Source organism: Mustelus asterias, chromosome 21 (genome assembly GCF_964213995.1).
Source record: "Mustelus asterias chromosome 21, sMusAst1.hap1.1, whole genome shotgun sequence".
NCBI lineage: Eukaryota > Metazoa > Chordata > Chondrichthyes > Carcharhiniformes > Triakidae > Mustelus > Mustelus asterias.
Genome location: NC_135821.1, coordinates 55,297,410 through 55,320,061, shown reverse-complemented (window position 1 = coordinate 55,320,061; position 22,652 = coordinate 55,297,410). Strand labels below are relative to the sequence as shown.

The 22,652-nt window shown below is 44.6% G+C and overlaps 1 protein-coding gene across 2 annotated transcripts in view; it reads right to left on the bottom strand.

The window, feature by feature from the left end:
- The window catches only part of rcan3 (regulator of calcineurin 3), a 155,187-nt gene that overhangs the window by 105,034 nt on the left and 27,501 nt on the right, over positions 1-22,652 (bottom strand). The window contains exon 1 of one of the 2 annotated variants that reach the window (XM_078237189.1): positions 4,122-4,210. The exons of the other annotated variant lie outside the window; for it this stretch is intronic. Within the exon in view, the coding sequence (XP_078093315.1) occupies positions 4,122-4,208 (87 nt within the window). The 5' untranslated portion in view covers positions 4,209-4,210. Of the gene's footprint in view, positions 1-4,121; positions 4,211-22,652 lie in introns of those variants that run through there. 2 annotated transcript variants of the gene reach the window in all.

Below are 22,652 nucleotides of genomic sequence, written 5' to 3'. Positions count from 1 at the left end.
CAAGCACACGTGCGATATCCTCAGTTATATCTTTTAATACTCCGGAGAGGAAAGCATCAGGGGTGGGATTTTCTGGTTGCACTCACTGCATGACCGGAAAATCTCACCCAAGGTCAACTGACCTTTGCATGGTTCCCCCCCACCCGCTACAATTCCCCTGGTGAGGCGGGACGGGAAAATCCTGCCCCAGATCTTTGAAATTTGTCTATCCCAAGTCCCATTACTTTCTATTAACTTACATCAACTCTACATTTTAAGATGTTACAGAGTCCTTCAAACTTTCGGAGATAGAAAATGCTTATTTATGGTGCTTATCTGATTAGAATGTGATTTATTATAAGTCAATCTTGATGAAGAGAACCAATAACCCATGACTGATAACTTACCCACATTAAGTAAAGCCCATGTAGTCTAATTTCCCTTCCACTGTAATAAATTCAACTACTATACAGATACTCTAGTACATTTCCTCAGATACAAATTATATTTTCTTCAGACTATCTATTTAATAAAGTGACTCAGAATTTTGCCATAAATAACAAAATGAGCACTTTTTCCTCCCCTATTTCTCCAGAACTTACTTCTGGTCGATAGTTTCCAAAAGAAGGATTATGCTCTTGTGGAAGTAATCACAGTATCATTTTATTGGCAACACTTTAATTAATTCTTTCATATTGTTCAGCAGGGATTAAATACAACTGTTAATATTAGTCCTTTGGCAAATCAAAGATGTCAAAGAACAGCAACTTAATTAATAGGAAATTTCAAACAGCATAAGAAGATATAATAATTTAAATATTAAGTGATTACAATTTTAAACTCATTGTTCCACAACTTTTCAATCTTTGTAAAATAGAACGCAGGTGAATAAAGATGCATTTTAAGCAGATTTAAGTGGTGACTTTTAAAAAGTGCCTAATTTGTCATAAAAGTCATAATACAGCAAATTGCATATAATATGGTCTATATAATTCACCATCCTAAGTGACAGATGTTCTATTATTCATAATGGTACCAAGAAAAAAAAATAGCCTCCAATCTTCAATGTTAAGCACTATTTGGAAAATCATTTGTCTACCAGTCAATATATCATAACATTGAAGTGTGCAAGTAGACTCTGCCAGGAGGCCTCTATCCAATGGGCACTGCCCAACCATGCCCTGTGATCACCTCGGAGCTTCAATGGCGTCCGAGGTCCCCTGCACGACCATTGCGCCAGGTCTTTGCTAATGGAGACCAGTAGTGATTCTTACCATTATCGCACGTGCCTGAAGGCTGGAAAATCCCACGCGCTGGAAGTTGAATGGGCTATGCGTATTTAAATGCCACTTTAAATATGCTAATCAGCCTCACACCCTCCCTGGGTGCAATCTGGATCGTGCCATTAGAAAGGGGCTGGGAGGTTTGCAAACTATTTGGCGCTGGGCGCAAAACCGATTTCTAGACCTGCACACTATTTTCCTGGACCGGCGCGATCCGCACCAGGTGTGGAGAGGTGGGAAAATCACACCTAATAAGTTTGCTTCTTAATCTTCCATCCTTAATAGGAAAACACGTTTATTCAACTTATCCTGAATTTAGATCCCAGTGTTATTCTGTTGCATCTGTGCTGCACCCCTTGCATAGCTAATATCCCCTTCCTGAGGTGCAGTGATCAGAACTGAATGCAGCACTCCAGATGGTGTCTCCTCTATACTTCAGACCGATTGAGATGAAAGCCAACATTTCATTAAACTTCTTGATTGCGTTTTGATACCTATCTGCTCTCTTTTATTGACGTGTATGTAGAAACCTCAAAACTCGACTCCTCAACAATTCCTAATGTATCACCATTTAAAACAGACTGAAAGAGAAATCTGTTGATGTAGCTGGTGGATTCACAGACAGGCAGCGCTACAGGCCTCTTAAGTGAGCAGCATTCACAATGATGTCAATGCAGGCTGCATACGTAGAAGCCCTTGTTGTAGCCTGCCCCAAGGGAACCAACAGAGGTTTGCATAGCGCTGCTTATATGAACAAGCTCTTCCCCCACTCTGATCTGTCCTTCTTGAACTCAAAGTAAGCAATCGCATTGGCCTTCATGCTGAACTCCATTTGCCAAAGTTTAGCCCATTCACTTGATCTGTGAATGTCTTTTTGTAACTTCCTTTTCCCAACGGTATCACTTACTGTATGACTGCGTGGGTTTCCTCCAGGTGCTCTGGTTTCCTCCCACAGTCCGAAAGACATTAGGTGCATTGGCCGTGCTAAACTCTTCCTCAGTGTACCTGAACAGGCGCCAGAGTGTGGCGACTAGGGGATTTTCACAGTAACTACATTGCAGTGTCTGCTTGTGACACTAATAATGGTAAATAAACTAATAAATAAACTTACTGTGTCTCTCAACTTACTGTCAGCTGCACACTTGGATGCACAATTCTCTAATCCTCCATCTTTGATAAAAGTCAGAGAGTCATAGAGGTTTATAGCATGGAAACAGGCCCTTCGGCCCAACTTGTCCATGCCGCCTAGTACAAAGCTGAGACCTCAGTACTGAACTTTGCCTGAGGAACACTCTTTGTCATATCCCACCAATTAAACCAGGCCTCTTTTGTCCTTACTCCCTGCCTCCAACCTTCCAAGCAATTTTGGACCCATAGGCTGCTTTGGAAATTTTTGCACTTTCATTTTGTTATCATTTTTGCTGGAACAAGTTGGGCCAAAGCCCACGTGCATAATTCAATCCCCACTTTAACAGGTGAGGCATTAACATGCATAACAACTTGTCAGGAATACAAACTATTCAGCAGCATAACTGTTTGGATTCTGATGTCAGGCTAGCACAGAGTCAAAGAGAAAGTTAAAAGCCACCTCGCCCTAAGTTTATGTTTTTGTTGAATTTTTGTGCCAATCCAATGCCAGGCATCAAGGATTCCCAGATTGGATATCACACCAGCAGATATACTTCCGTCCCAATAATATACTTCATCTCAACTTCATCCATTGTAATGAGTTACATGTCTGCACATCACCAGTCCTTGTGGTCTCTCCAAGCGATAGCCAATCTAGTGTAAATTGTGCCAGAATATGACATGTGGCCCACATCCATAAGGAATTGCACAACTCATTTTGTATAAATGTGCTATTAGAAACAGAAGGTTTCAATCTAATCTCTCCGTGCTAAATACGAAGCGAGGTCCCATAGGCACCATTCTAATCCAGTCCACCCCAATATTTTGTAGACATTATCTTTAAAATAGATATCATTTTGGTGCTTTCCTCTCTTTTCCGAACACTGCCCACCCCGGATTTTGGTCAGGACAACACACGGGCAACTGCAGATATTGATCAAGGTCACCTTGCAGATTGTCAGGAGGAGAGTGTTACAGACTGCAACTAAAAAGGTGGAACGTTTGCCACCATTTCCCTCATTCCATTCCCTTAGCATCTTCAATCCACCCAGCGTGGCTGGCCGGAGGAAAGGTGGACCGAAGCTATTCAAAAACACAACACTTTTGGCAAACGACATTTAAATGTGTCAGCAGCAAAAAAAAATCTTAATGTAGGGTTTGAAAGTCCTATTGTTTATGTGTCTCAGGACATGGAAATATTCAATAGGACACAAAGATTAGGTGCACTTGTGAGGGGGAAGAGAGTGGGGGGAAGAGAGTAAGGGAAAAGGGAAACTGCAATTGCTACAAGAATACAGAAACATTTAAACTGAATTACATTGTGAACTATATCTTTCTGATATTGTTACTAAATAACAATATTAAAAATCGCAAAGACATGAGTCCTAGGATAAAGTACCAAACATATATAGATCAAAGAATACATTTAAGTGATATATTTTATGCTAACAATATTTTCCCAGGTATATATTAAATCAAGTGTCATTTAAAAAAAACCACAAGGCACTCAGTGGTTACTCTTTCCCTCACAAGTGCATCCAATCTTGGTGTCCTATTTGCTGTATAGGTAGATAGCCATTTGGAATTCATACCTTGCTTTTATGTAAAAGATTATCGTACATATTATGTGCTTTGCACCAACAAGGATTGCAGTTTGATCAATTCAATCTTCACGATATGCCAAAGCATGAGTGGTCCAAAAACATTAAAAATAATGAGTGTATACCATACCTGAACCTCTTGGTTTGTGAATATCTGCTCATTAACTTCACATGCAACTAACACTACCAGTTCCCACTCCATCTTCTGTGCTGGCATTCTTCAACGTGCTTATTCTATTTTTGTAGTTTTTTTTTCACTCTCGTTTTTCTCTCTCCCTCCGTAGCATAGGAAAATCCAGTACTTAGGACCTCTAGCAGAGCACTGTTCGGCTGATGCTTCTGAGCATCGCCGGTAATGTTACGGAACACAATGTATCAAGAATGTTTTTTTAAAAAAAACAAACAAGCTTTTTTCAAATCAGCTGCGACGATGGATGCTCTTGCTTGCAGCCGGCTCAGAACTGCGCTCCATTTGCCTCCAGGAGATGAATGCAGGCTCTGAGAACTGAACACAGGGATTTAGTCCTGCCGGTGACATCACTGCAGCACTGACCTGGCATGCTAATTAGCTCGGTTTTCCTTTTTACAGTTTATACACGTTGTTCAAAATTATACAACAAAAAAAAAGGACTTGCCATCAAGGCAACCAGGCAAATTAAAAGGACAATGAGTGAAGATCTCAGAAATTAGAATGGTGAATATCCCCCCCCCCCCCCTCCTCTGTACTGTTCTGCTGTCATTTGCAGTACAATAAAGTGCCTATTAAACACAATTCTGCCTCCACCAAATCTGGATTATGTCAATGTCCACAACATTTTTTTTCAGGAGATTTGCAATTTCTGCCGCCACTGTTTGGGTTTTTTTTTTACACGGGATGCTTTTTCTCAGGTTCAGTGTGACAACCCATTCCCTTAACCTCTACTTCCGACAAACCAAAGCCTGCCTCTATTTGTATAATGTGTGGTATTTGATGTGAGCTCAGGGGGCTGAAGAGGAAATCCTTGTTACTATATTTCAGTTTATGGATACATCATGCGCAAGGCAGCAGAATAAACACCCCATCAGACTGTGGCTTAGGCTCTGATTTGCCAGACAGATTAGATTTATCGAACTTTAAACAGATAAGTGAAATGGGGAGCGAGAGCAGACAATAGGTTTACAATAATTATTGGCTTAACTGTTTTTCCTTGGGACATAGAAAACAGCAAAGCCATTTCTGCATTAACCCTCAACTCAGAACTGGACCCGAAGCAAAAGTCTAGGATTAATCTGACATTGCAGAGTGATGCGGATCTATGATAACCCCTGGCAATGCCCCCACATCTGATGGCTTGAGAACGACTGATGAAATGAAACAAGTCAGCCATGGATTGTTTAATGTTTGAAGATAAACTACAACAAAGGACATTCAAATATGTAACTTAGATGCCAGATCAAAAATGTTTTGTAAGCAGATCCACGGGACATTTGTGTTTGAACTGGATGGCTTAAAACCAGTTGTACGAACAAATTATCTTGCTTTACCCGATTGCTCGTTGCAGCAATCTAATTGTTGAATTATGGCGAAGCCCATTTTGAAAATAATCAACCAGGAAACGTTTTACATGTTATATTGCAGAATTGGTCTAATTTTTGGGGCAGGTTCATACCAAAGGCCTGGGCCTGAAATTTTCTCTCAGCGGGCACCCGCACTCGGCAGGCTGGGACGCGGGCCTGAAACCCATTCTCAGCACGATCAGCCCCGGAGCGCATGTTCCAGCGACTGGCCACTCAGCGCGTAATGAGCTCTGTGAAAGGCAGAACACTGCTGGGGAGGATGGGTAGAGGGCAGGTGCTGAGAAAATGGATCATGCAAGATGGTGCAATAATGTGCTCCCTCAGGGGGACAACTACTGTGGAGTTGTCTGAGAGAGCTGTGAAAAATAAATACTAGCTGGAAAACTACACCACGAGTGTGTGAGCAGCACAATCTGTTGGGGTACCAGGTCAGAAACCCCATTATGAAGCCAGACGAGACCCCAACAATTTTCTATTTCGCATTAGTACGATGGTTCATACCAGGCGAATTCTACTGACACACTAGGAAGTTTTTAACAAAACAAACTTTATGTAACAACACAGTTTCATGATAACAAATGAATTAGCTTAACCTTTAGCAATTGAACAATACTTAAACATGACAAGATACAACTCTTAACTGCTAACTTATCACTATGAGTTCCAATCCAGCAGCATTTCCCTCATAGACTTAAACCTCTCTTCAAAATTAGTCTGCAAAATGCAGGCATACTTGCTTGCCTTAGGTTAACAGTCATAGAGCTTTCAGAACACCTCTGAGGAGAGAGAGAGAGACAGAGAGAGATGCAGAGAGACACTGCTTTCTTCTGGCAGCCAAGGCAGCAACTGCTTGTATTTTAAAATGAAACAGAAATACTGGGGGCAATTCACCAAGCCCATTGTGCTGCTCTAGCAGCGCAATGGGCCAGGAGACATCAGCAGAGGCTGTTTAGTGAGCTCCCCGCTGAAAATCCGGGCCTTAGTGAGGCCATGATTTCCGGCATCATTAGCTCTGTGCTGGAAGTCGGCGCTGAGCTGTTTTAAATATTCTAACTGGCATTTTAATATCATTAATGGGCCTGGGACTGGAGTCTCTGGGCCTACTAGCCTCCCCCCCGACCAGGAGTGGTTCACTCCAGCAGGATTTACAACAGCTCCCACTAATGGGGAGCTGGTGGCCCAACCCTGCTGGAGTGAAGAGAGGCCATGGAGGACCCCCAGGAGGTGGGGGGGGGGGGTGTAAGGAGGGCTGCCAGGCCATTGCCAATCTGGCAGTGCCAGCCTGGCTCCCTAGCACTGCCCAATGGGCACCTTGGCACTGCCCACCAGGCATCTCTCAGTGCCAAAGGGACGGGGCCTGGCGGGGGGGGACTATGTGAAGAAAGGTCGGTGGGGATGGGGGGGTCCCGCTGCCACTCTGCATAGGATCAGTGGTGGAGGGAGGGATGGAGCTGATTGGGGCTGGCCATCAGGGTGGGTCAGGGAGATTGGAGCTGGCGGGGGATGGGATGACATCGGGAGATATCGGGGAGGCCAGCAATAGGGGCTTGGGGAGGGTCAGAGGGGCAGCGATGTGGGTCACGGGGCCGGCCTGGTTGGCAGTGCCAAGTTGCCTGCTGGGCATTGCCCAGATGCCAGGCTGGCACTACGCAAGGCACACCCCCTTGCCCTCGACCTCCCTGAGGCCTCTGGTTCTACCGGTAAGGGCATAAAGGCAAGTGAGCCCAGACAATTATGTTCCGGACTCGCTAATGACATGCAAATAGCCATTTAAATATGTTAATCATCCTCTCCCCGGAAATGGGCAAGAGGCTGATTGTGCCAGAAGTCCGGTGCCAATAAAATCGCAGGAGCCGAGAAATTGGGCGCGATCCTGATCTCTCGGCTTGCTCCATCTGTGGGTGGGGCAATCCAGTAAAATCGCGGCCTCCATGTCTGGAGCGAGTAATCCCAGTTACTAATTTATAGATATTCCTAGACCAAGCTGTCACCCTGCAAAACGGTTGTGAATTTTAAACAAACCACTTAGAAGAAACATGAAACAAATGTATTTCTAAAAGGCCCAGAATCATCACAAATCATACACGGACCTCAGATCCCAGACACACTTGTTCATTTTGGTTGAGCCTTCACCTTTCAACCCGCCCTGAATTCAGGCTGCAGCTGAAGTGTGAAGGCTTCCTGGCCAAGTGGCTCACCCGCCAACCGTAAGAGCAGACGGGCCATTGTAAAATCCCAGCCATCTCATTCATTTAAATTGGCTTCTTGGTTGTCGGCAGGTGTGCTTCCAACTTGTGTGTACATTCGCCTATCGAAATGTTCTGCTAGGGCACTACGATGTCACGACTGCGCCCGCTGTCTTCTCACACGATTTTACACACTTCCAGTTCAGCAGCCCGCCTGAATTTTATACGCAAAATTCTGGCCGTCGACGATCTCCTTGAAGTAAAGCTAATTATAACCATGTGTGGAAGGAAGTCCCTAACATTTCAAAGAGATACTTCACACTGCTGCACACAAGTTGATCAAGGTTTTCAATTTACAAATGTAAAAATGACAGACAGGCAAGTAACAGTTGGAGTTTATCCCATACCAAAATTGCACCATTTAGCACCATGAACCCCATTGCAATACACCTGTCATATAATTTCTGAGAGGGACAATAAACCATACAAAAAACCCATGTCAATTGTGAAGTCAGTGTGCCTTTAATTTTTTAAATCATGTTCTCTGCAGTTAAGCAGCTTTTGGTTTTTATAATTGTTGCCAGGTTGTCTGGTAGAAGTGCTGCTTCAATGGCTTAAATGGGGTTTTGTTTATTTCTACTCGGGGCCTCAGGTACTTTCTGGGATTTTTTTTAATGACCCTACATTGTGAGGGGGATGATTGGTTGACGAGTCAAAGTCAGGTGATTCCTCCCCAGGAGAATCCAAGGATTCATTTTCAGTTTTGGTTTTAGAGTCAGAACCTATTCTGGTTGTCAAGTGGCAGGCAGGTTTATTTTCTCTCTCTCTGAGATTGAAAATTCTGCTGGCTAACGAGAAGCAAGGCTTCTTGCCTTCCTGGAGTGAAACTTCTGCTGGTGGTTTGCTAGCTAGTACCTAAAGTCTCCCTCTCTCTCTCTCTCCCTGGTGTTTTGGGAAGCTGCTCTGACTTCAAGCTTGACTGTGTGTGTATCAAGAGAACTACAGCATCCAACCAAAGGACTAAGTTCCAACATTACATTTGCATTCAAATTTTCTGTGCTAAACCTGCGGCAAGGGTTTTGTTTATCGGATTTATTTGGTTGAAACGGTGTTTAGCTGATATGATTTATACAATATCATGTTTTTTTTTCTTGTTTGCAACTGGTAAAAGTTCTTGCTAATTTTCTTTCTATACATGTTAACTGTACTCTTAAATAAACTTTGTTTGATAAAAGCTCCCTAGTGGGTCATTTGAATCATACCTGAATTGAAACATCTCATGCTTACCCTAGCCAAATTCAAGTTGCAAAACCTATGATCCAGGTGGACTTCATAAAACACTTTGGAGTTTCTGACTTGAAGTATAACACTATCCAGAGAGAAGAAAATCCAGAAACTGCCTCTGATGACACAAGTGCATTTCATGGGAGCGGAGGCATGTTGCCTTATATTCCACCTACCCTTTATATATTATTATAACAGTTAAGAAATTTATTCTTCCTTCTTTTGAAAGCTTGCTGTGAATTCACACTCATTACACAAACCAGCAACTTGTTGCAAAGATTGCCAGCACTCTGTGAAAAGTTAAACCTCCTCACATTCAACCTAGTTCTTTGCTTGCATAACACATATGCAAAGCTTTCATCCCTCCATTCTAATTAACTGAAATAGCTCGTTCATTGTGGTTTGTGTTGTGCCTCATGCATAAACAATGGGAGTAATCTTACCTAACCTACTTTGCAGCAAACAGGTAGATATGGGCTACTGCCCAGTTTTAACTCTCCACTGAAATCAATAGAGAAAGGCAGGTGGCTGACTGGAAACCTATCAGCTTCCCACCAGGTGCATTAGGTTAACATGACCCAATATCTCAGTGGTGACAAAGCCAATGGTGTTATTTTACGAGTGTGATAAAGAATCTGAATACATCAGAGCCATAGCAGCTTTACTCATTCAAAGTCTGGGAGCATGATTCCTGCTACAGTCTCTAAGGCTATATCAATTAACAGAGAATTAGGGGCTGGGTTCAGTTAGCCCAACAGCTGAAAGACCGGTTGTGAATCTCTGTCACCTCCCCACCAGAGGCCCAGGATTGCTGAGGGACGGAGGCCAAAAATGAGTGAGGGAGACTGGGGACTGTGGAATGAAGAAGGTGAAAATGGGTCAGAGGAAAGGGTAGGGGTGATTTCAGTAGCTCACCTCTCCCCCCACTCTACTTCTCATCACCGGGTCTCTTGGCACAGAGTACCTTAGGAAGCTGCTCACATGCCTGACACAGGAAAGCTGTACGGCTCCCATTTAACCCCTGAGTCACCAATGAATTGCAGTGGGCTCAGAGTCAATGCATGTCCATTGGCTCTTTATGAGCCTGATTGAAATCCTGCCACCAGCCGGGAATCCAGCCTCAGCCCCTCCTGCCCTCCGACTTAATTGGGGGAGCTCCTCCCTCCACCAGGAGACTGACATGGCTCCTTTCTGGCGATTAACCAAGCTCAACCACCATAGTTCCTGCATTGAATCCAGAAGTATCAGTCTGTGTGCTCAAATCTTTGGAGTGGTCAACCTATGACCTTCTGTCTCAAAGCTGAGAGTGCTGCTCCTAAGCTGATGCCTATGCAATAGCTTATTATCTATTGTTATAAATCCATTATGCATTAGTCCAACTGCATTTTCTTTACTAACACACTCCTCGAAGAACTCTTGCTAAATTTCTCAAACATATCTTGGGCTTCCTTCATCTTCCAATGAGGGCTCTTTCTCCAGTTCATTCTCTGCCAAGGGCTCACCTCTTTACATAGCCAAATTGTGAAGGTCACAGCAATCATGCGGGAAACCCTCTCTGATGATGTTCTGGCCTCTTGAACATGCGAGTGATGTGGGATGCAGGAATCATGGCAACTCCCAGGGTAAGGTGCACACACATTCAGGATGTGATTGCAATGGTCGCACACTAGTTATATGTTGATGGAATGGTAGCCCTTGCAGTTTATATAGGATTAGAAAATTATGAGAGGCATAGACAGGGTGGATAGTCAGAGGCTTTTTCTAAGGGTGGAAGTTTCAACTACAAGGGGGCACAGGTTGAAGGTAAGAGGGGGAAAGTTGAATGGAGATGTGGGGCGAAGCTTTTCATGCAGAGAGTGGTGGGTGCCTGGAACGCGCTGCCAGAGGAGGTGATGGAAGCAGGCACATTAGCAACATTTAAGAGGCATCTGGATGGGCACATGAATAGGGAGGGAATAGAGGGACACAGCCCGAGTAAGTGCAGAAGGTTTTTTTTCAGTTTAGTTAGGGCATCATGATTGGCACAGGCTTGGAGGGCCGAAGGGCCTGTTCCTGTGCTGTACTTTTCTTTGTTCTTTATTAGGGGCTGCTCCATGGTGTCCCTAAAGCCACTGTGTACAGTTCTGGTCACCCTATTATAGAAATAATATTATTAAACTAGAAAAAGTGCAGAAGCGATTTACTAGGATGCTACCGGGACTTAATGGTTTGAATTATAAGGAGAGGCTGGATAGACTGGGACTTTTTTCTCTGGAACGTAGGAGACTTAGGGGTGATCTTATAGAGGTCTATAAAATAATGAGGGGCAAGGATCAGGTAGATAGTCAATATCTTTTCCCAAAGGTAAGGGAGTCTAAAACTAGAGGGCATAGTTTTAAGATGAGAGGATAGAGATACGAAAGTGTCCAGAGGGGCAATTTTTTCACACAGAGTGGTGAGTGTCTGGAACAAGCTGCCAGAGGTAGTAGTAGAGGTGGGTACAATTTTGTCTTTTAAAAAGCATTTAGACCGTTACATGGGTAAGATGGGTATAGAGGGATATGGGCCAAATGTGGGCAATTGGGACTAGCTTAGGGGTTAAAAAAGGGTGGCATGAACAAGTTGGGCCGAAGGGCCTGTTTCCATGCTGTAAACCTCTATGACTCTATGACATGGGAGCAGTCTGTTGAACCTTGCACTCTTGGGAGCCTGAGATGGTTGTGAAGCCTATTCACGTCCAGAGCAAACCTGACATAATGATGGGCCGTCCTGTAAAGGGTATCGGTCACCTCCTTCAGGCAGCAATGTGTTGCTGAGTGAGGAATTCGACACTGTGGGGATTTTATGATTCTGTGATTCTATTCTAAACAGAACTGTACACCCACTTAAAATGAATATTCAATTAAAGAAACTCAAGTACGGATGTAGTAATATTCACCAAGAGGTCACTCAAAAGTTCCCGTTTATAAATATTTTTTGATTTTGTAAATAATTCCACTTCCCTCCTACAATGACTCAGTTTTCAACGTTATAAAATAAGGTTCTTATATTTTGTTAGGCTCAACATCCTATGCCTGATGCTGAACTAATAGGGCAGTACAGTGGCACAGTGGTTAGCACTGCTACCTCACAGTGCCAAGGACCCGGGTTCGATTCCCAGTTTGGGTCACTGTCCGTGTGGAGTCTGCATGCTCTCCCCGTGTAGGCGTGGGTTTCCTCCGGGTGCTCCAGTTTCCTTGCACAGTCCGAAAGACGTGCTGGTTAGGTGCATTGGCCACACTAAATTCTCCCTCCATGTACCCGAACAGGTGCCGGAGTGTGACGACTAGGGGATTTTCACAGTAACTTCATTGCAATGTTAATGTAAGCCTACTTGTGACACTAATAAAAAAAATTCAATTGAACATTTGAGCCAAGAGCAATTGCTTATTTGTCTATTAGCTTTGGAACAGTGAGATAAAGTGTATTTTAGAGACAGCAATGATTTAAAGACGTGATGAAGTTCTACTTGATTCATCGCAATCTGGTAAAAAAATAATTAGAGGGAGAGTATAATTGTCATACAATCCAATCATAATTATTACACGAGTAATGACACTCGTTTTTCATTATTCTTATAGTTTAGTCTTTGTAGCTGGTGGTTTGAGGAAGTAGAGGAGCAGGTGTTTTCCCAGTGTAAGTCGGGCAGACTGGATTAAAAAATGGACTGGAATGTTGTTCCACCAAAACTCTACTAGATACTAGAACTTTCCGAGATAGTAAAGTAATCAAGGGTTGCAAGTGGTGGAGAGGAAAATGGTGGTGAGGTAGAAGATCAGCCTTGATCTAATTGAATGGCAGAACAGGCTCAATGACCAAATAGCCTCCGATTTTCCATGTTTTTATATATCCACATTGTGGAAAATGGGCCACATAGCAGTCACTTCCAGGGATAGGGAGAAACGCCAATCCATTTCTGAGGATAATACTGGGGGCATCATACATCACATTTTCTATCATGGTGAACAGATTGCCAATTTGCCTGTCTAAAATAAATCTCCAGGGTTGATGGGTAATGTGGGAAACGTCCATGTGAATTTGGAATTCCAGCAGCTACATATGTATCTTTTCCAAAGCGTTTGGAATAATTGACCAAGCAAGGCGGAGGAACCAGAGATTGCAGATCTAATCGGTACATGTTGGAAAGTGCAGAATTTAAGTCCTGCAAAGACAATATCAGCACCTGGCAGAAATACACCAAGCTGAAGAAAAGAATTTCCAAGGTACAATTGATGGTTATTCCTAATTGTGACTGAATATATGTGTGTTAAATTCCGTAGTATCGAGGGGTCCCTTCAAGTGCTACGCCAGGCATCAGGGAACACAGATCTTTATTCAGTCTACTCGCTCCACACTCCAAATGACAACTGCACTCTCAGGGCAATTCCCATCCAGCTCACCCCATACCCTGGGTCACATGACCCATTCCCTTAAAGGGGCTATGCCCCAATATTCATAACAACATGGAATTTGCACGTTTGGGCTTTGTAATCAACAACTATCATCGGAGACTAAGGTACAGGTCCAATCATTTATTCAAGCATGCAGGGAGAATCATAGAATCCTACAGTGCAGAAGGAGGCCATTCAGCCCATCGAGCCTGCACCGACCACAATCCCACCCAGGCCCCATCCCCATAACCCCATGCATTTACCCTAGCTGGTCCCCTGACACTAAGGGGGAATTTAGCATGGTCAACACACCTAACCCACACATCTTTGGACTGTGGGAGGAAACTGGAGCACCCGGAGTAAACCCACACAGACACGGGGAGATCGTATAAACTCCACACAGACAGTGATCCAAGCCGGGAATCGAATCCGGGTCCCTGGTGCTGTGAGGCAGCAGTGCTAACCACTGTACCACCGTGCCTCCCAAAGTGAGAATCATACCCCTACACCAAGGAGCCAATAAAAGCTCCGTTAGCCTGACGTGAACTCTGTCTGAGACATCTTTAACACAGCACCTTGTCAAATCACAGAAGTTTAACCTTATTTATATATTGTTGGTCGTGTACAGAGAGACTTGCTTAAATTCCCATCTTCGCCACATATGGGTTTATATTAAACATTTCACCCAAATATGGCTCGTTATCTCCTCCTAGCTAGATAATATTTGTCTCCTCTTCATCCTGTCCAGAGAATATATTTAATCTGTTTCATTTTAACTCCTGTCCCTCTGACAGCAAACATAGAAACATAGAAGATAGGAGCAGGAGGCAATCATTTGGCTCTTCGAGCCTGCTCTGCCATTCATTACGATCATGGCTGATCATCCAACTCAATAGCCTAATCCTGCTTTCTCCCCATAACCTTTGATCCCATTCACCCCAAGTGCTATATCTAGCCGCCTCTTGAATATATTCAATGTTTTTGCATCAACTACTTCCTGTGGTAATGAATTCCACAGGCTCACCACTCTTTGGGTGAAGAAATGTCTCCTCATCTCCGCCCTAAATGGTCTACCCCGAATCCTCAGACCATGACTCCTGGTTCTGGACTCCCCCATCATCGGGAACATCCTCCCTGCATCTACCCTGTTGAGTCCTGTTAGAGTTTTATAAGTCCCCATGAGATCGCCCCTCATTCATCTGAACTCCAGCGAAAACAGTCCTAACCTAGTCAATCTGTCCTCATACATCAGTCCCGCCATCCCCGGAATCAGTCTGGTAAACCTTCGCTGCACTCCCTCGAGAGCAAGAACATCCTTCCTCAGAAAAGGCGACCAAACAGCACACAATACTCTAGGTGTGGCCTGTATAATTGCAACAACACATCCTTGCCCCTGTACTCGAAACCTCTCACAATGAAGGCCAAAATGCCATTTGCCTTCTTTAGCGCCTGCTGCACCTGCATGCTTACCTTCAGTGACTGGTGCACAAGGGCACCCAGGTCCCGCTGCACTCTCCCCTCTCCCAATTTACAGCCATTCAGGTAGTAATCTGCCTTCTTGTTTTTGCTTCCAAAATGAATAACCTCACAAAGTTGATTCCCAAGGCCTTGCTGGAGAGTTCTGCTAAATGTGGGATTTAGGGTGTGCAAGAGTAAATCCTGACCATTGGGATGTGCTTGTTGATACTAGCTGTGTAAGCATTTAACTAGCATGTGCTCTGTGCTCTAAATCAGGTGTATTAGCTCTAACCCCCTTTTAATAAATTTATTTTACTTCCCCTAACAGTGCTCCACTTTAAACCTTGGCCTAGCCCAAAGTAGCCACCTTCCATGGTGCTGTCCTTTTCCTTGAAACTCTACCACCCATTGATACTGGCCAGGGATCTAGCTTAAGAGTTGTAGGTCAGGCCATCTGAATTAATTGCTCTTTCAATCAGGTACCAGGTCTATTACCTTATTATCCCAATTGCTAAATCTAAATCCCCAGTGCGACTTCTTGTGTGACCTTCTGGTGTGGTAAATTAAACATGTTAGATATAGAATCTTTACTGTCAGAAGGTTTAGGATAATCTAGGACTAAAAAGACGAACAGTTCAAGATGGACTAATTTAGAGTGAATATAGTATAGAAAAAGTACAAATTATCTGGAGTTACAAAGGTACAGTTTGTATAGAAGCACATATAACCACTGTTAGAGAATTTAAACATGTATTTTTTTGAAAACATATATTCTGTATTAAAGCATACACCTTGGTTAATGACACTCTAATGCATGGTGTGATATAGTTGAGTGAGAAGAACCACATTCCTACAATTACTGAGTGAAGCAAAAACAACTCTCTTATCAGTGTGGGCCTGTACTGTCAGGGAAGGGGAGATTTGATAGAGGTGTATAAGATTTTGATGGGTATAGATAGAGTGAATGCAAGCAGGCTTTTTCCGCTGAGGCTAGGGGAGAAAAAAACCAGAGGGCATGGGTTAAGGGTGAAAGGAGAAAAGTTTAAAGGAAATATTAGGGGGGGCTTCTTCACGCAGAGAGTGGTGGGAGTGTTGCATGAACTGCCGGATAAAGTGGTAAATGCGAGGTCACTTTTAACATTTAAGAAAAACTTGGACGGGTTCATGGATGAGAGGGGTGTGGAGGGATATGGTCCAAGTGCAGGTCAGTGGGACTAGGCATAAAATGGTTCGGCACAGACAAGAAGGGCCAAAAGGCCTGTTTCTGAGCTGTAATTTTCTATGGTTCTATGGTTCTGACAGTAGAATGAATAGAATAATTCAATTTTCCCGATAAGGGATTGCTAAACAGACATTTGGAAAAGAACTTTTGAATGCAACGGATCTATGTATTGGGGTTGCTAAGGAGACAGTGGGATGAACTTAAGTTTTCTCATGCTGCCAATGTAAATGATTAATACTAAAATGATTGGCTCACGTCTAACCAGGATGAGCAAAAGTGGCGGGCAAATGATTTTTGAAAACTATAATTGTGCTACTGATAATAATGCAATTTAGAATAATTTGGACTTTCCCAAGTTGTTCTCCCATGCGCGTGGACCAGACCTGGGCAACAAAGTACGTCTTCAACCAGAATTACTGTCTTTAGGAGTTCTTTGTATTTGCCATATGAAAACCAACATAATACGTAGTCCCTGAAAAGCTCCTACAATTATCAGCTGTGTTATAACTAGGGCATGGAAGATAATCTGAATCCATGGTTGGATCTGTACATTTAGGCCTCAAATCCAAAGATCCCCCTACCATGTGGAAGCAGTTATTTGTTCAATATCATTTGCGAAGGCTCTAGCTTGTTGTTGGAGTGTGTACTAAGTTATGAAGCATTGTCAGATGTTCTGGCAGAAGGGGATTGTATGGGAGAACTGGCGCCAGTGCTGTGCTAGGTTTTCCTTTATGCTTTCCACGACTTGCATATCAACTGCTCCCCTCTTATATATTTCCATCAGTTCCACCTTCCCCACCCTTGCCACGACTTGTGGGTTGAAACAGACGGTATGATTAGCCATTGGGGCAAAATCAATGGCTCCCATATCAAAAGTTCTGCTTCCGCATGGTAAAGCAATATCTCCCTGCACCCAGGTATGCAACATGGGTTGGGTTCTTTGCAGTCCATATAGCTTCCATTGTACAATTCACTACAGCATTAAGCCCACAGTTTGCCTCTTCTGTTTCATATATCAGATACGCATATACTACTGAGGTGATTTCTACCCAATACCCAGCTAAGGTTGTACTAATTATATTACCCACTATTTCTACAGCGTATGATGGGACGTCATGAAATTTGACAAAATGATTTCCCCTTATCACCCCAATATTTTCTACTCTCTATAATGCCCTGGTGTTGACATGGATAAAATGAGTTTTGTTTTATTCACTTGTGGGACATGGACATCGCTGACTGGGCCGCATTTATTGCCCATCCCTAGTTGCCCTTGTTCAGAGTTGAGAGTCATAGAACCATAGAACCATAGAATCCCTACAGTGCAGAAAGAGGCTATCTGGCCCATCGAGTCTGCACCAACAACAATCCCACGTAGGCCCTATCCCCGTAACCCCGACATATTTACCCTGTTAACCTATGCATCCCGGGACACTAAGGAGCAATTTTAATGGCCTATGCACCTAACCCACACATCTTTGGATTGTGAGAGGAAACCGGTGCACCTGGAGGAAACCCACGCAGACATGGGGAGAACGTGCAAACTCCACACAGACAGTGACCCAAGCTGGGAATCGAACCCAGGTCCCTGGCGCTGTGAGACAGCAGTGCTAACCGTTGTGCCGCCATGCCGCCCAACCACATTGCTGTGGCTCTGGAGTCACATGTAGGCCAGACCAGGTAAGAACGGTGCATTTCCTTCCCTAAAGGACATTAGTGAACTAGTTTTTCTGAAAATCAACAATAGTTTCATGGTCATCAGTAGATTCTTAGTTCCAGATATTTTTATTGAATTCAAATTCCACCATCTGCCGTGGCGGGATTCGAACCTGTTTCCCCAGAACATTAGCTGAGGTTTCTGGATTAATAGTCTAGTGCTCGTACCACCAATACAACACCTATTAACAGGTTACTATCCATAATACATCTAACATTAGTCTTGTACACACGTGTTAAACTCCTGAGCTGGTAACCGGTCAAATCATGATCACTTGTGTTGTGAAAGGTTAAACAAATATGATATTGTTACACATAAAGGAGCCACCCCTTTACTGATGTGCCTCAAGTTTTCTTGTGCCTGTTCAATGCCCATGATCGATAGGTGCTGCAGACATCATTCCTTCTTGCATCATCTGAAATACTTTCCCCTATCCTAATCAGCTTATTAACGATCCCCATATGGCTTTCTAACACTGTGGCCAAATTCTGAATTGAACTTTCTCCTACTGGGACTGCCTATTTACTATTATGCCTTTTGTGCCAGTATTGAAAGCAAATTTCCCTCCAGTGTTGGCTCCAGGATCTGAAATGTAAAGGTGGGAGGGAAAACCAGGCAGAGGCCTTTAGGATTTGCACTGGTATAAGGAATCTGGACCCATGATAGTCCTTCAGTCAGGTGCAGGATTGAAGATTTAAATTGGGAGTTTTGAATGATATTGTGTTGTGATGCCACGCCAGGTTTGTAAAAAGAGCTGCATGAATCACTGTTATAAAATTTGATTTTACATGTATTAGTATACAGTGAAAAGTATTGTTCCTTGCGTGCTATACAGACAAAGCATACTATACATAGAGAAGGAAAGGAGAAGGTGCAGAATGTAGTGTTACAGTCATAGTTAGGGTATAGAGAAAGATCAACTTAGTGCGAGGTAGGTCCATTCAAAGATCGGATGACAGCAGGGAAGAAGCTATTCTTGAGTTGGTTGGTACGTGACCTCAGACTTTTCCCGATGGAAGAAGGTGGAAGAGAGAATGTGCGTGGGGTCCTTAATTATGCTGGCTGCTTTTCCAAGGCAGCGGGAAGTGTAGACAGTGTCAATGGATGGGAGGCTGGTTTGTGTGCAAGAAAATTCTAGAAAAACTATAAGAAACTGGATTGGATATTTTGAAAGGCAAATGGTCTCCTGCCAATCATTACCATGTTACTTTCTAAAATGATCAAACAAAATTGAAATGAAATCAGACCCTCAAATATTTCTATTTTAATACAGTCCAGCCTATTTTTTAAAGTATATATCTGGTGTTCATTGGAGTCTTTATTAACATTACGGCTCCTCTGCAATGACTCATTTCTTCAAAACTTTTAAAAATCCCATCACCTAAAAATGTAAAGCCAGAAATCTTTTTTTACTGTATCTTGACCATCATTTTGAATGAACACTTTTCTGAAAAAGTCTGATTCCATCTAAGTAGCAATTGCATAATGTAATCTCGCCCACTGGCTGGAGGGCTGGGAAGAGCCCAGTATCTGAAAGGCCTGCCTTCCCCAGTATCATGGACTCTGACGGTGTAAGTCTCACCTGCCCAGAGATGCTGCTTTATCAGAATCTAGAGGCTCTACATTGCTCATCAGCGCCACTGGGAATGCAGCAGTTCCTGCTGGTACTACACCCACCCAATGCCGACGATTGTCTTGGACCACGGTACCAGTGAGTGATGGCAGGAAGGGTGTTGTGGGGGGTGTTGCCGGGGAGATGGCAGCAAGGGTAAGAAGTGGCCCTCACCTTAGTGATGCCGAGTCCCTCGATCTGGCATTGAGTGCCTGAGAATGAGGAACTCTACTGGAGGCCTGTGAGCAAACATGTTAAGGTTTGCTTTGTGGCTTTCCCACATGACAAGACCCCATCCATGACTGGGTGAATACCAGTAATGGGGCAGATTTACAATGAAATGCCCAGTGGCTGGGCACAGGGTCCCCATACACCAGGATATCCCAAAATGATGAGGGGTGGGGGCAAAGAGAGAGTGTGTACGAGGGGTGGGGGGAATAGAGAGAGTGTGCGTGAGGGATGGGGGAAAGAGAGAAAGTGCGTGAGGGATGGAGGGAGAGAGAGAGAGTGTGTGCAAGGGGATAGGGAGAGAGTGTACACGAGGGGTTAAGGGATAGAGAGAGTGTGCGTGAGGGGTTGGGGAAAAAGAATGTGTGCGAGGGGTTGTGGATAGAGAGTGTGTGCGAGGAGTTGAGGGATAGAGTGTGCATGAGGGATTGGGGAGATAAAGAGAGTGTGCGTGAGGGGTTGGGGGATAGAGAGACTGTGTGTGAGGGATTGGGGGTTAGAGAGAGTGTGCGGGAGGGGTGGGGGCAGAGAGAGTGTGTGTGGGGGATGGAGGGGCAGAGAGAGTGTGCGAGGGGTGGGGGGATAGAGAGCGTGCGAGGGGTGGGGGGATAGAGAGCGTGCGAGGGGTGGGGACAGAGAGAGTGTGCGAGGGGTGGGGGGATAGAGAGCGTGCGAGGGGTGGGGACAGAGAGAGTGTGCGAGGGGTGGGGACAGAGAAAGTGTGCGAGGGGTGGGGGGATAGAGAGCGTGCGAGGGGTGGGGACAGAGAGAGTGTGTGAGGGGTGGGGACAGAGAGAGTGTGCGAGGGGTGGGGACAGAGAGAGTGTGCGAGGGGTGGGGACAGAGAGTGTGCGAGGGGTGGGGACAGAGAGAGTGTGCGAGGGGTGGGGGGATAGAGAGCGTGCAAGGGGTGGGGGTGAAGTAGAGCAGGGGGGGAAGGCAGAATTAGTGTGACAGCTAGGCTGCAGCTTTAGATCCCGGGGGTGGGGGAGGGTTGGGGGTGGGGGAGGGTTGGGGGGGGATAGGGGGGGCCTGAAAATGAAGCTTCAGCACAGGGCACTATGATCTATAAATCCACCTCTGACCTGTAGCAGTGGGATGAGGTCCTTAAGAAGTCATTCATTGATTGACCAATTAAGAGCCAATTGTACTATTGGCAGCAACATTCTGGCCGATTAACGCTTTTGGACTCTTTCACTGTAAATAACTTACGATCACCCCACCACTCAACTAACCCCAGCCCACCCTTCCACAACTCCCCACCCAATGACAATCCTCTATTAATATACTCTGCAATGAACACTGCTGCTCCTTGGATCCGATTTTTCTTGTTTCCATTTTGTACATCAAACGAAAATGTAAATCTTATTATGTAATAAAAACCAGCAGGATTATATAATTTTAAGATCAAGGCTTCCGAGGCAAGACTGTTTAAAGTCAACAGCAAGACAATATCAGCTGCAGAAAGAGCCAAGCCAAGGATGGTAAATGCAGAGCTAAAGGATTCAAAGTGGGAATAGTAAAAGTCCTTATGCTTAAAAAAAATATGGAGGGGTGATGCTCCCAAAAAAACTCTAAGTGTCGAATTTGCATAAAAACTGGAGTAAATCCCGCTGGTTTATTCAGTGGGAGTTTCAAAATGAATCTCCCACACTCTTGTGCACTGCAGAGTGCACTAGCATAAGTCATGCTGAAAATCAGGGAGAGGGACCTATTCCCACTGGAGAGGCCGGCAGCACAGCGCTGAGCGGGCCACTGCGCATGTGCTGATCTGTCAGCGCTGAGATCAGCGCATGCACAGTGCTAGCCTCCCGGTTGCCAGCCAGCCCCACAACCCCCCAACACTGGTCCCTGCCCCCCCCAACAACCCGATCACTGACCCCCCCCCCCCAACCCGGCAGTCCTGACACCCCTCCTCCCCCTGCCCCCCCCCCTCCGCAGCCCCGAGCCCCCCATCCCCGGGCAGGCCGACCCTCTCCCCCACCCCGATGGCCAGTCGCGATCGCTGGCCTCCCTCCCTCTGTCACCCAGCCGAACTGCAGAGTGGCAAAAGCGGCACAGCGGGCTGGGACAATCGTCCCCATGGAATTTAAATCAAGAAATTACTTCTGGCATTGAGCCAAGATCTGCACTAGCTGTCAGAAGGTAAATTGAGCCGTAACTTCAGGACTGCTGCAGACCACAGAATGCCCACGCGTTTGTTACACACTCCTACATTTCTGTTTGGGGAGGTTGATTTGCATTAATGCTGACATAATAGATGTTTTTTGGAAAATGCAGCATAGTCTAGCACGAAAGCTCTCACAGCCACGTGACTATGTTGCGCAGGTTACAGTTCTGTTTTTGGAAGATGAGTTGCTGCAAATTTTAGATGAAATCTATATATTTTTTCCAAACAAAGTACCAGGGGGATTGGATTCAGTATTCCGTTAGCACAGCGTTTGGCAGAGAATCAGTAATAAGAGCATAATAGAGCTGCTCATGATGTCAGATGGCCACACAAATGCGTAACATCAGGTCAGACCAGTACACAAAATATTTACCGTGCCCAAGCACAGCTACTGGCGAATGATGGAAGAGACATCACTACCTGGCTTAGTGACCATGATGTTGTCTTGTCAGAAAGACTTGCAAACAAAATTCAACACACAGACAGCAACAGTGGCTGTTAAAATCATCACGACCTGCAATTTTTCACACAAGCCTGCATCCAATTTGGAACTATGAACATCTGCAGTCAGCTAGTTTGCCACGTTGCAACAAGTATGGGGAGCCTGGTTTAAAACTGGAGAGACAAGCCATGGTAAAAAGCACAGAATGGTCAGAGGAGTTGAAAGGTAGGTTTTTTAAAAATGACTCCTACAAGAGGTGCTTGTCAGCTGGGAGGTGCAGCAGGTGCTCCCTTCAGATGGTCACATGGTGTCCTTGGGCCTCCCAGCTTCAGGCTTGCCTTTCCCCCTCAAAGACTCTGGTGGGCAACCTGGGGAC